Here is a 14,883-nt window from a genome sequence, read left to right on the forward strand (position 1 = left end):
AAATAGTGTTAGTCATTGTCCCAAGCATCTGTTGAGATGTAACATGGTTAAATGCTCAGTAAGGCAAAATATTTATCATAAAACTCAGGATTTAAGGATTTTAATGGAAAGAAATTCAGCTTCTTTATTTTGTAAACAAAAGTTCTTATCAAACTTGTATTTATTTATTTATTTGGAGGTTTTTATTTAGTATATATGTGGTCTCTTATGTTGACAATTACTTGTTTACTTTAGTACTAAGAAGAGTAAAAGTCACTTTTATAGATACTGTTTTGAGAATTGAACATGTGCCAGAAAATTCCAAAACTGGAACTGCACTTGAAATTCGAATAGAAAGGTAAGAATTCTTATGTCTGAAAATAAATGACCCTATTGTAACTCTTACATTACATTTTCAGGGAGGTTTTGGAGATTAGAGGTAATGATATGAAAATATTGCATAATTTCAGAGTATAGTGCTGCTCTTCAAGTTGTGTTTTAATTCTAATTCCATTATTGAAAACTTGAAAGTGCCAGTTGTGGTATAATTATGTCTAATACCATGTTGAATTTAAAGCAAGTTATTCTGTTTTAGTTAATAGCAAATCAGAATAATAAGCATTTGAGTGCCACTAAATTTAAGGCATTCCTGTGGGAAAGTTTCAGTTTTTTCATATTAACAATGCAATATTTAGCCATATTTCATTAACATGAAAGACATTTTTGTTTTGCTGTGCTTAATCTAAGTGCTGCTTTAGTGAGAAAGGCTAAGGCCACTATTTTGAGGATCCTGTAAGGATTATGTTAAGGTCAATATGCTCAATATTTACTTAAAAAGTATAAATACATGGGTTTTAGTTTTTTGTGTATGCCCACTTGAAGCCCTTATACGTAGCTGTAAAGCAAAGTTAATTTACATACATACACCTAAGCATTGATTTGAGGGAGTAACTGGTCACCCATGTATTAATGCTGTATGAACTGCCAACAGAAATGAGCAGGATGAAGTGCGTACACTGCATGAGCACCAGAGACACTTCGTACATGGATCTACTGGGGGTCTCTACTGCATTTTAAGCAGCTGTGTTATGGTTTCTGTCTTTCACAAAACACCTATTCGTAAAACAGTTGTTGTTAGCAGATCTTTGGAATTAGGGTCCATTGCCTTAAATAGTAGATTTTTAAAAATCTAAAATCTCATGCATTTAGAACCACATTATGTGTTTTGTTTAAACTAAAAATTAGTCACATGTAGGAATTCAAGAAATGTCTTTTGTGACTTGGAGCCAAATGCTGTCACACTGTTACCAAGAGATGTTTTGTGGGGGAGTACAGGAATTGTTTTCCTTAAAACTAACTTTAGGGAGTTAGTTTTTTTCTCTCAATTTAAGCCTCATAAAGTTACCATTTTGGAGTTAAGACCTCTTCATGAAAATATTTACGGTAGTAAAGCACGGTGAGACTGACCCACATTATAGGCATATTCTAAAAAGTGCTAACACTTGAAAAAACCCTTTAACTTAAAAAAGCTATGTGCGTTTCTTATTGTAAATAGGTTTTTCTGGGAGCTCTTTGTAAATGCTTTTTTAAAAAAATTTCAGAACTGTATACTGTGATGAAACTGCTGATGAATCCTCAGGAATTAATGTGCATCAACCCACTGCTTTTGCTCACAAGTTACTTCAGCTCTCTGGAGTGTCTCTCTTCTGGGATGAGTTTTCTGCATCAGCAAAATCTTCCCCAGTGTGTTCAACTGCACCAGTGGTAAGAAAAACAAAACAAAAAACCCTAAAACCATAATCAAAGATTTTTTGAAAGGTTTAAATGGGGGCTATTAAATTTTGCTAGGATATATAATATGTCTGAATGAGTCTCTGTCTTGAGATTTAATGCAAATATTCAGTAATGGTAATATGAATTTCAGAGATTTGAAAATACTAATATTTATATTCCTACCAGTGTGCTGTGTATTAGTCTGAAAGAGAAATGTTGGGTACTGTATGTTGGGGGGAAATGGTGTTGAAGTTGAGTATCCCTTATTCAAAATGCTGGAACTGTGTTTCAGATTTTTGAATATTTTTATAGATATAATGAGATATCTTGGGGATGGGACCCAAGTCTAAATACAAAACTCATTTATGTTTTTTTTTTGTTTGGAGAGAGTCTCCTGTCGCCCAGGCTGGTGTGCAGTGGCGCAATCTCGGCTCACTGCAGCCTTCGCCTCCTGGGTTCAAGGGATTCTTCTATCTCAGCCTCCTGAGTAGCTGGGATTACAGGCACGTGCTACCATGCCCGGCTAATTTTTGTATTTTTAGTAGAGACGGGGTTTTGCCACGTTGGCCAGGCTGGTCTCGAACCCCTGACCACCTTCCTTGGCCTCCCAAAGTGCTGGGATTACAGGCATGAGCCACCACATGTGACCCATTTATGTTTCATATATGCCTTATACACATAACCTGAAGATAATTTTATAAAATATTTTCAATAATTTTGTGCATGAAACAAATATTTGACTGCAACTCATCATGTGAGGTCTGGTGTATTTTCCTGACCTTGTGGTAGTGTCATGTTGGCATGCAAAAACTTTTGGATTTTGGAGCATTTTGGATTTTGAGTTTTTGGTTTAGAGATGTTTAGCCTATATTAACATCTATTTTTTTTTTTCAATAAAAACTGGAAATTAAGCAGTGTTCAAATTTACCTTACATAGTGACTGTATTGATGAAACTTTATTCTACAAATCATGTCTTTAAAAAGCTTTATAATTAAGGAACTCTGTTAAATCCCTTCCGAGAGGAAAGTCTTTTTATAAGTCACTCTATAATTTGCCTTTCATGTTATTTTACAAATCAGATTTTCGTAATTATACAGTGCCCATTAGGTTTTCTCACTGCTGTAACTTGAAGAGATACTGTGCCTTTTTTCATGAAGTCCTTTTTCATGATTTGCTTTTATTACCAGTGGACTGCTAACATATTACTGTGTTTCCTTTTAGCTATAAGATACTGGTTTGTCCATTGTAACATCATACAGTTTTACATGTCTAATGTTTTATTCTTCTTAAGTTGACATTTGTATTTTACGTTTCATTTTATTTATATATTTTAAATAATTATTTTTGTCACTTTATTATAGGAAACTGAGCCAAAGCTGTCACCTAGCTGGAACCCCAAAATTGTTTATGAGCCACACCCACAGTTAACTAGAAATTTACCAGAGATAGCACCCTCTGACCCAGTGCAGATTGGAGGGTTGATTGGCAGGTTGGAGTTGAGTCTCACGTTGAAACAGAATGAAGTACTTCCTGGAGCTAAGGTCAGTGTTTGTTTCACTTTCTATAGTAAAACCAAAATAAAAGTACAAGTATTCTTTATTCTATGCAGTGATTCACTGATTGATCACTGCAGATTATCCTGTCTCTAGTGTACCGCTGTCACTGAGTTAGCATTTTTACTCTCCGTTGATGCTTCTATCCTAGGTCACAAAATTTACGTGAGGACTGCCTTTGCCCTACTGTTGCAGCTCAGGTGTTACAAAGAGCTGCCTTCTACACTCACTCTCCCCTATTCCGACAATTCGAAACCGAGAAACCTCTCTTTTTGGTATTAGGCATAGTTTCATTTGTTCAGATGACTAGGAATTTATTAAAAAAATTCTTTCTATTGTCATAAAATTAAGTTTAAAGGAAAAGAGATTTGGCGAGCAGGAATTCTGTAGAAGATGTTTTAAAATTATATATATGTAAAAATATCTACCCATCTATTTTGAACAGAATGACCATTTTTATATAGTTGTATAATATTTGTGAAAAGAGAGACTTTTCCCATTGTCTCATAGCTTTAAAAAGTTTTGACACAAAATAAACCTATATTATATATCATCTCTACTTTTTCTTTTTGAGATGGGGTTTCCCTCTGTTGCCCAGGCTGGAGTGTAGTGACAAGATCTTGGCTCACTGCAGCCTCAGCCTCCTGGGCTCAAACAACCCTCCCACCTCAGCCTCGCAAGTGGCTGGGGCTACAGGCACATGCCACCATGCCTGGCTAAATTTTGTATTATGTTTTTTGTAGAGACAGGGTCTCGCTATGTTGCCGAGGCTGATCTCGAACTTCTGGGCTGAAGCAGTCCTTCTTGCTCAGCTTCCCAAAGTGTTGGGATTATAGGCATGAACCACCTCACCGGGAACCTTTACTATTTTTAAGTGTAAGTTAAGTGATAATCAGTATATTTATATTCTTTTTCCCTTCATTTCCCCACTGTTCCCAGCCTCTGGTAACCATCAGTCTACTCTGAATATTCATGAGATCCCCTTTTTTTAGCTCCTGCCTATGAGTGAGAATATGCGTTGTCTCTTTGTGCTTGACTTACGTCACTTAACGTAATGGCTTCTAGTTCCATTCATGTGGTTACAAATGACAGGACGCCATTATTTTTTATGGCTAAATAATATTCCATTGAGCATATATACCACATTTTCTTTATGCATTCATCTGTTGATGGATATTTAGGATGAGTCCATATTTTGGCTATATTCACACACATCACACTATGTGAATAGTGTGCTGTAAACATGGCAGTGCAGATATCTCTTTGGTATATTGCTTTCCTTTCTTGCGGGTATATACCTGATGTGGAATTGCTGAATCATATGGAAGTTCTATTTTTAGTTTTTGTTGTTGTTGTCCCTTTGTTTTCTTTTTTCAAAAATTTCAATAGTTTTTGGGATACAGATGGTTTTGGTTACATAGGTGAGTTCTTTAGTGGTAAATTCTGAGATTTTAGTGTACTTGTCACCTGAGTAGTGTACAGTATACTCAATATGTTGTCTGTTATCCCTCACCTCTCTCCTAAACTCCCCTCCTCCTGAGTCCCCACAGTCAATTATATACCTCTGTATGTTTTTGCATTCTCATAACTTAGCTCCCACTTGTAAGTGAGAACATATGGTGTTTGATTTTCCATTCCTGAGTTCCTTAACTTATCATAATGGCCTCCAGTTCCATCCAAGTTGCTGCAAAAGACATTATTTTGTTTCTTTTTATGGCTGAGTAGTATTTCACTGTGTGTGTGTATGTGTATACATATATGTACACATATATTTGTGTGTGGTGTGTATATATATATATGTGGTGTGTATATGTACGTGGTGTGTATATATATTGTGTATATATGTACGTGGTGTGTATATATAGTGTATATATGTGTATATATGTGTATACGCGTGCACACAACGCACACACACACACTGTGGAATTGCTGGCTGGAATGGTAGATCTACTTTTAGTTCTTTAAGGTATTTCCATACCGCTTTCCATAGTAGTTGTACTAGTTTACATTCCTACCAGCAGTGTAACAGTGTTCCTTTTTTATGACATCCATCCCAACATCTATTGTTTTTTGACTTTTTAATTATGGCCGTTCTTGCAGGAGTAAGGTGGTATCTCATTGTGTTTTTAATTTGCATTTTCCTGATGATTAGTGATGTTGAGCATTTTTTCATGGTTGTTGGCTGTTCAAGTATCTTCTTTGAGAAATATATAATCATGTCCCTTGCCAGCTTTTGGATGGGATAATTTTTTCTTGCTGATTTGTTTGAACTCCTTGTAGATTCTGGATATTAGTCCTTTGCGGGACACATAGTTTACATATATTTTCTCCTACTCTGTAGGTTGTCTGTGTAGTCTGCCGATTATTTCTTTTGCTGCGCAGAAGCTTTTTAATTTAATCAGGTCCCATTTATTTTTGTTTTTGTTGCATTCATTTTTGGGGTCTTAGTCATGAATTTTTTGTCTAAGCCAATGTCCAGAAGAGTTTTTCCAGTGTTTTCTTCTAGAATTTTTATGGTTTCAAGTCTTAGGTTTACATCTTTGGTCCATCTTGAGTTGACTTTTGTATAGGGTGAGAGATGAGGATCCAGGTTCATTCTTCTACATGTGGCTTGCCAGTTTTCCCAGCATCATTTATTGAATAGGGGGTCTTTTAAACAATTTATTGTTTTGCATTTGATGAAATTCAGCATCCCTCTATGATAAAAACCCTCAACAAAATAGGCATAGAAGGGACTTACCTCAAAGTAATAAAAGACATATATAACAAACCTACAACCAACATCATACTGAATGGGGAAAAGTTGAAAGCGTTCCCCCTGAGAACTGAAACAAGACAAGGATGCCCACTCTCACCACTTCTATTCAACACAGTACTGGAAGTCCTAGCCAGAGCAGTCAGGCAAGAGAAAGAAATAAAGGACATCCAAATTGGAAAAGAGGAAGTCTGACTATAGCTGTTCACTGATGCTGCGATCATATACCTAGACAACCCTGAAGATTCATCCAAAAGGCTCTTAGATCTGATCAATGAATTCAGTAAACTCCCAGGTTACAAAATCAATGTACACGAATCAGTGGCAGTGCTATACAGCAACAATGACCGAGCTAAGAATCAAATCAAGAACTCAGTCCCCTTTACAACAGCTGCAAAATAAATAAATAAATAAAATAAAATACCTAGGCATATACTTAACCAAGGAGCTGAAATCTCTCTACAAGGAAAACTACAAAACACTGCTGAAAGAATAGATGACACAAACAAATGGAAACACATCCCATGCTCATGGATGGAAATAATGCATATTGTGAAAATGACCATACTACCCACAACAATCCACGTATTCAGTGTAATTCAAAATACCGTCATTTTTCACAGAACTAGAAAAAACAACCCTAAAATTCATATGGAACCAGAGAAGAGCCCACACAGCCGAAACAATACTAAACAAAAAGAACAAATCTGGAGTTATCACATTACTGGACTTTAAATTATACTACAAGGCTGTAGTTAGCAAAACAGCATGGTGCTGGTATTAAAATAGGCACTTAGTCCAATGGAACAGAATAGAGAACCCAGAAATAAAACCAAATGTGTACAACTAACTGATCTTTGACAAAGCATACAAAAACATATTTTTAGTTTTCTGAGGAACCTTCATACTGTTCTCGATAGTGGTTGTACTAATTTACATTCCCACCAACAGCATATGAGGGTTCTCCTTCTCATAGCTTTGACACTGTATAAAGACACTGTATGAATACAACTGTATTTTTGTCTTAGGGAATCATATTGATCAGTCTTATGGAGAACCAGGAAATTTGCATTTACTTAGCTAAAAATGTATTTGTCAAGCATTATTTTCACACCTTGAAAACAAATTTTCTATATAATCTGTATAAAACGTTGTTTTAATTAAGAAGATACCAGGATTTATTCATTTGTTTATGTACTGATCTCCCTAGTTGTAGATGTTCAAGTGACTACCGTATGCCAGCCACTTACCTGTCCAAGTTCTTGGGACAGATGCAAAGATGAGTGGAATACAATCTACCTTGGTAGAAGATACAGTAAAGGGTATGGAAATTGCTATGGGGACATGGAAGAGGAAGCCACTAAGTACATGTCAATATACATAAAACGATTTTTCAGAGGATTGAAGTATCTCCGCAAATCCCTCCTTGGATTGGAACCTCTGACTAGAGTTGGAGGAGGAGGAAAGTAGAGTGAAAACACACCTATTACTGATTACTCAGGCCCCTTTTGTTTACTGCTCTGTCCTTCTTCAGATGGTGCAAAATCCTTTCACAATATCATAAGGCCCTTTATAAGTAACATGTTGGGATTGTTAGCAGAACAGATAGTCAAAGGGTTATGTAAACTCTACAGGGAATCCTCTGCTGTGATAACATCCTTGGGAAACTAATACTAATAATATGCTTATGTCTCTGGGGAATGCATTTGCCATGTCTGTAAGAAGGAGGAAGCATAATAATAACTTTTTAGTTCTGTTTTGGTTAATTATATATAGTCCTCCATGTTTGTATAATTTTATATTTATGTAAACCCAAACTTTTGCACGTGTCGATTTGTACAAATGTCTTTTATAATAAAACATTACGTATGCATTTATACGAATGTATAAATATATGTTACTTTTAGAGTTCTGTATGTTAGGTGACAAATGAACATCTGGAAAAATTGCATAGTGGCATTGTGTGCCAGCCAGTATTTAATATTTAGAGGTACTATCTTTTCCTATAGAGTAATTTTTGTATAATGACTTATATATTTGAGTATAACTTGTTTTTATTTAATGCAAATGATGCTAAGTGGAAAAAGACAAATTCTGGATTTTAGTATTGAGGAACATAGATCTCATAAAATGTAGTGTAGATAAGGATGGCATTAATTAGGGGTGCTGAAAACGTCAGATCTTTAATCTGTTTCTGATGTACGTTAGACTTAACTCTTTCAACTGCAGATTTGAAATATTATGAAACATTTCATGTTTTTTTTTTAAGTTCTCAGGATAGTATTCCCTTGAGTAGTGTGTAAGTCTGTGTTTCATATATTCGGTTTTAGCCTATGTTTTTAGGAATGCATTTGTATGAAAATTGGAGACTGCCCATATTGAATTTAGAGATGTTTTGTTTCAGTTACTATGTTACATTGAGTTGAGATTTGTTTCTTAGTTATGTTCTTTTATGTTTCCAAAAGAAAGTAATAAGTACTTTGTTCTTTTTATGCCAAACTCAGAATGTACAAATAATGAAATATTTCTATGAAAATTTTAGTTTCAATGAATTAGAAATGAAACTCTTGATTGTCCATTCTAATGAAAGTCAGAGATTGTGCTTTCAGTACAACAATTGTGAAATTATAAAACAATTTTTAAATTTGGCATGTAATTAGAAACACATTTTCTCCTCTCAGCCTTAGGTTGGCTCATGGCTTGGGATGTCAGTAGTCAGGAAGGTGCCCTGTAAAATAAGCTGTCTGTGGGCAGAACAGGGGAGCCATGCCATTGGAAGGAGTGAGGGCCTTCCCTCCAGGTCAGCCTAGCTGAAAATCCAGGTCTGGATCTGCTACATGGCCTTGTGCAATTCACTGAATCTTTGTCAGCTAATTTCTTCACCTGTAAAACAGGAACAGAAATGAGAATTAGAGGAAATGTATATAAAAGCACTTAGCATGGTACCCCAATGCTAAAAAACAAAATGTGATAATAATGATTAATTTTACTGGGTAATGTCTTCTTAGGTCATAGAAATTTCTCAATCATTATGTAGTTTATTTATTTATTTATTTTTTAGAATCAGAAGGAATCCCTTTTCCTCCTGGGGAAGAAGTGATTTTCTAGATATGAGTGTTTTGTTAATTCTATTATTTTTCAGTTGCAAATGACATAAAAATAATAGGAGTCAGTGTTAACAGGAGGCGAATGAAAAGTAAGGCAAGGATATTCTGCTTTTTAGAATGTGATATAGACAATAGAGTAATTGCTTTTGTCAGAGTATTCAGGAATCATCAGGAGAGTGGGATGGAGCTTTTATTTCTAGATGGAAAAGTGGGCAAAGAGTTGGAAAAGAGAAAGGAAGTCTACATAAGCACCATCTTCTATCCACATTTCTGTACTGGCTTCCCCTTACATGCAGAGCAGGCTTTGTGGACCACAGGAGGTACTGGGAGGGCACAGTGTTGGTGGAGAAGGTCCTTACGTGCTCTGCTAGAGTATGATTGATAGCGTACTTAAGAAAGCCAACTTTATTTGTTGTTGATGTGAATCAGACTTTAAGGATTATGATTTTAGTCTTTTGAAAGTCAATGAATACTGTACTATTGCTACCTTAATATTCATCCTTGGAGACTATGTCTTAAGTCCTCCTCAAATACTTTAAGTACTCAGAAGACTTGAAGAGACAAAAAGTATAACATTGGACTTGTCAGCATGGAATTTCTCAGGAGGATTTTTCCTTTTAGAACAATAGTTTGGTGGCCTCTAAATCTTTTCATTTAGATGGTGTGAATTAGTAGAGAGAATCTCAGATGAAGGACTCCAAGACTAAAGACTCAGTATTCATCTCAGTTCACTAAAATATACTGACCTTTATGGTGATAAGGTGTTATAAAGAATACTCCTCCTGAATAGTTTTGTTTTGTTTTTTTTTCCCTTAAGTTGGATGTTGATGGACAGATAGACTCTATTCATCTACTCCTGTCACCGAGACAGGTGCACTTGCTTTTGGATATGTTGGCGGCTATTGCTGGACCAGGCAAGTATAATTCTGTTATTATATATACTTGTTACTTTTTTAAATTTTAAAAAACTTTAAAATATGCAATGTATGTACATGTAGGAAAGTCTCTTATTTTTGATATGTGAATTGAAAGAAGCAAGTAAGAATCTTAAGTAGTTAAATTTGATTGGGTATTTTGAATTGTGTTACCGTGGAACATATTCACATTCAGATTATGTGTGTCACATTCTTAACTTTTCTAAAATTGTTCTGAGTTCTTTGGTTGGGGATAGTACTTCATACAACCAAGAAAGTATAATTCTTGAACACAGTAAGTGGTGCACATTTTAAAATATTTTCAATGGCTTCTATCTATCAGAGATAAGATTTTGGGATTCCTGACTAGTTGCTTAAAGCTCTTGCTTAGAGCTCTGACTCATTAAATAGCAGTAGTTTTGCACTGTGGTGTTCAGGTCCCATTGTTGTTCCATAAATGGGTTTTGGGAAAGAAATGCTTAATTAACTCCAAATTTAATTACTGTTTTGGTTTCCTTTTGTATGCTTGTAGAAAATTCTAGCAAAATAGGGTTAGCTAATAAAGATAGGAAAAATCGACCCATGCAGCAGGAAGACGAGTATCGAATTCAGATGGAATTAAACCGGTATTATTTGAGAAAAGATTCCCTCTCTGTGGGTGTATCTTCAGAGCAAAGCTTTTATGAGACAGAAACAGCTCGTACACCTTCTAGCCGTGGTAAGCAACTCAAACAGTTGACACCAGAATCATATATTATAATCATGGATACAATTACACTTAATTTTGGCTGCTGTGAACAGAAGTTTAGGAATGAAAGAACAAAAATATCCACATTGTAAGAAATCCACAACTTTTCATAATTAATCACAACATTATAGTAATGCACCAGCACATAGGTGCTCTAGTATATTTTTTTGATTTTGATTGTATAGTTTTGTTTTGTAAATGATTTAGTCTAAGGAAAACCAATTTACAAAAATGTAAATTTGTGTGAAAAAGTAGGTAGCTATATATTTTGTCAAATTATTATGTGCTCATGTAATGATTTATAGATTAAGAAACTACTAAACTACTGAAGTTTGATAAGGAAACTTTCCTTTCTTGATCTTTCCATCAGTTATATGTAAATAATAATCTCTACCCAGCTTACTTTACATTTATAGGTGTTTCACAATGTATAAGTGCTAATAACATAAATAATATGAATCAATTTAAGTATGGAATGCTGGACAAAATGAGAAATCAAAGCCTGCTAAAAAAATTTTGGCCATAATAAACTTCATTTGCATGAGGGTAAAACAGTCCCAAAAGAAGGAACTGAAATGTAAATGGAATTCCGAGTAATGTTTTTGGCTCTGAATAAAAGAAGTAACTGTATCCAGATGAAACTAGAGGTTGCGATATATTTATACTATTTTAAAATCTGATTTTAATTCCTAAACTGACGTATCACATTAAAAATATACCAAGTAATACTACATTTATATATTTAAAACAAAAGAAAACATATTCATCAGTGGGATAGCTTCCTTTTTCATTAATTTATATTGAGTTTTTACTATGCCATTAATATTTTGGATTCAAATAAATTACTCCACTGGAAGTAACATAAAATTTGGGACATCGCTATATCTCACATAATCTGAAGGAAGAGGATTGTATTAACGTATATTAACTTACTTAAAAGACTTGAATTGGTGGGATTACAATACAAGTGACATAGTTTAATTCTTTCTAGAAGAAGAAGTATTCTTCTCCATGGCTGATATGGACATGTCTCATAGTCTCTCTTCTCTTCCACCCCTTGGGGACCCCCCAAACATGGACCTTGAGTTATCATTAACTAGTACATATACAAATACCCCAGCAGGATCTCCATTAAGTGCTACTGTGGTAAAGTATTACTTAATTTTTCTTCTGGTCTTGAAAAGTTGCTTCTAAAATTCTACACTTCATTCATGTGCTTTAAAAAAATCTTTTATAGCTTCAGCCCACTTGGGGAGAGTTCCTTGATCATCATAAAGAACAGCCAGTAAGAGGGTCAACATTTCCATCCAACCTAGTTCACCCAACATCTTTACAGAAGACATGTAAGTAAAAATAGACATTTGTTTTTAGTTTCTGCTGGAATTTTTTTTTTTTTTTTTTTTTTTTTTGAGGCGGAGTCTTCACTCTGTCGCCCAGGCTGGAGTGCAGTGGCACCATCTCGGCTCACTGCAAGCTCCGCCTCCCGGGTTCGCGCCATTCTCCTGCCTCAGCCTCCCGAGTAGCTGGGACTACAGGCGCCCACAACCGCGCCCGGCTAATTTTTTGTATTTTAGTAGAGCCGGGGTTTCACCGTGTTAGCCAGAATGGTCTCGATCTCCTGACCTCGTGATCCGCCCGCCTCGGCCTCCCAAAGTGCAGGGATTACAAGCGTGAGCCACCGCGCCCGGCCTCTGCTGGAATTTTTAAAATGCCATTCTACTGGTGCTTTTCTTTCTTTTTTTTTTTTTTCTTTTTTCTTTTTTTTTTCTGGTCTTGGCCATTTACAAAGTTGAGAAAGCAAAAATGAACCATTGTTAAACAATTCACTGTGAAGTGTTTTAGAATAATTGCTCATTTATTGTATTCTTTGTGTATTTAAATACTTAAATATTTTTAGTTAAAACTACACTGTTAAGTTTCATATTATTATTGCAGTTTAGGACCCTCAATCAATCATGTGATTTTTGTTTCACTGTTTACATTTTCCTTGAAAGAGAACCTCAGGTTTCTTTTCTGCCAAATTTAATTGATATACACCCAAGGCTTAAAGGAAAATTTGGCCAAATTTAGTTGATATACACCCAAGGCTTAAAGGAAAATTTGGTGAGCATACTGGAAAATCTTGAGTTTTCCAGTATGTTTTTATTAATGTAAAAGCTTGATTTGTACATTTACTGTTGTCATGTACTCTTGTACTTCAGTACAAAAATCTTAGATATAAGATGCAGCAAGATAGCAGTTGGTTTTACTTACATTAATTGTTTAATATCATTCAAACTGTTGTATGGTCATCTTTTTTAAAGCTAATAAATGAGTATATGTTTTATAATTTTGATATAATAGTTTTATGTGTTAAATTTTATGTATATAATTTTAATACTTGTATTTCAGCTCTCCCATCTAGATCTGTTTCAGTGGATGAATCCAGGCCTGAACTTATTTTTAGACTAGCTGTGGGAACTTTTTCAATCTCTGTGCTTCACATTGATCCTTTATCTCCACCTGAAACGTCATTGAACCTTAATCCATTGACACCTATGGCAGTAGCTTTCTTTACTTGTATAGAAAAGATTGATCCAGCAAGGTTTTCAACAGAAGATTTTAAGTCTTTCCGAGCAGTGTTTGCAGAAGCTTGCTCACATGATCACCTTAGGTAAACTCTCACATATGTGTTAATGATCCTTTAAACTTCCACACATGTGCTAATGATCCTTGAAAAAGAACCACATGTGGACTTTTGTATCTGCCTATCTGCATTTGTTTTTCTAATTCACACTTTATTTGTAAATGAATGGAATGAGTGAAGTTTTCTTGCAATGCTGCAAAGATGTTTATTGTAGAATCTTTCATTCAGGTTATTTGGCATGCGAAATAACAGATCTAGATAACAGGAGTTTTCTAAGTGATCTCTTTAGCACCCTGCCCAGCTCTTGTCAACTTTTTTTTAACCACATTCTGCCATCATCCCTACTGACACCATTGCAATTGTGAAAACAGTTTTTATTATCACTGGCATTAGCAGAGATGGCAATGGTGATGAAAAATAAAAAAATACTGTTGGAACTGATCCATATGCCACTGGCCATAGGGTGGGAAACATTACCAAGGCTGATAGTGAACTTGAATGCTACGTTTCAACTTCTGCTTAAGAAAAATCAAAGCTATCCAAATAGCCAGTGAGTGATCCTTTCATGGATTGAGTCAATAGATGAAGAGATAATTGAATTTGTAATATAGTTTTTTTTGTTTGTTTTATTGTTTTTTGTTTTGAGACAGAATCTCACTCCATCGCCCAGGCTGGAGTGCAGTGGCACAATCTTGGCTCACTGCAACTTCTGCCTGTCAGGTTCAAGCTATTCTGCTGTCTCAGCCTCCCGAGTAGCTGGATAGTTTTTGTGTTTTAGTGGAGATAGAGTTTTACCATCTCTATTAAGACTCACCATGTTGGCCAGGCTGATCTCGAACTCCTGACCTCAAGTGATCCACCTGCCTTGGCCTCCCAAAGTGCTGGGATTACAGGCGTGAGCCGCCGCGCCTGGCCTTTAGTATTGTTAATGAGCAAACTCTGTTTATTTTAATGTGAAGGTGATCTATAAATTGTTGAATGATGTCTTATACAGTGGTTTAAACGTATCATATATATTAGTATTTTTAAAAAATACTTTGGGCTTTTATTTAATCTTTTTAACTTTTTTTAAGTATGAAAATTGATATGAAAAGTAGTGTTACACCTAATACAAGAAAAACTTTACAGTTTAGGATTACAGTATTTGTAATCAAACTGTAAAAACATTTTGTTTTCTTTTACCCCTTCTTTTTTTTTCTTTTTTTTTTTTTTTTTTGAGACAGTCTTTTGCCCTGTTGTCCAGGCTAGAGTGTAGTGGTGCAGTCTCAGTTCACTGCAACCTCTGCCTCCTGGGTTCAAGCGATTCTCGTGCCTCAACCTCCTAAGTAGCGGGACTGCAGGCATGCAACCCACCCCCAGCTAATTCTTATATTTTTAATAGAGACAGGGTTTCACCATATTGGCCAGGCTGGTCTCGAACTCCTGAC

At 35.4% G+C, this 14,883-nt stretch overlaps 1 protein-coding gene across 4 annotated transcripts in view; it reads left to right on the forward strand.

Moving 5' to 3' along the window:
- The window catches only part of ATG2B (autophagy related 2B), an 84,106-nt gene that overhangs the window by 19,097 nt on the left and 50,126 nt on the right, over positions 1–14,883 (forward strand). For 2 of the 4 annotated variants that reach the window (XR_007727588.1, XM_050798997.1), the window contains exons 4-11: positions 235–337; positions 1,581–1,743; positions 3,115–3,294; positions 9,986–10,082; positions 10,615–10,800; positions 11,822–11,976; positions 12,068–12,173; positions 13,222–13,483. Coding sequence is in view for 3 of the 4 variants with exons in the window: in XM_050798997.1 (XP_050654954.1) it covers positions 235–337; positions 1,581–1,743; positions 3,115–3,294; positions 9,986–10,082; positions 10,615–10,800; positions 11,822–11,976; positions 12,068–12,173; positions 13,222–13,483 (1,252 nt within the window). In the remaining variant the exon portion in view is untranslated. The remainder of the gene's footprint in view (positions 1–234; positions 338–1,580; positions 1,744–3,114; positions 3,295–9,985; positions 10,083–10,614; positions 10,801–11,821; positions 11,977–12,067; positions 12,174–13,221; positions 13,484–14,883) is intronic. The other 2 variants (XM_050798998.1, XM_050798999.1) reach the window with 2 other exon arrangements.

This window comes from Macaca thibetana, chromosome 7 (assembly GCF_024542745.1).
Source record: "Macaca thibetana thibetana isolate TM-01 chromosome 7, ASM2454274v1, whole genome shotgun sequence".
NCBI lineage: Eukaryota > Metazoa > Chordata > Mammalia > Primates > Cercopithecidae > Macaca > Macaca thibetana.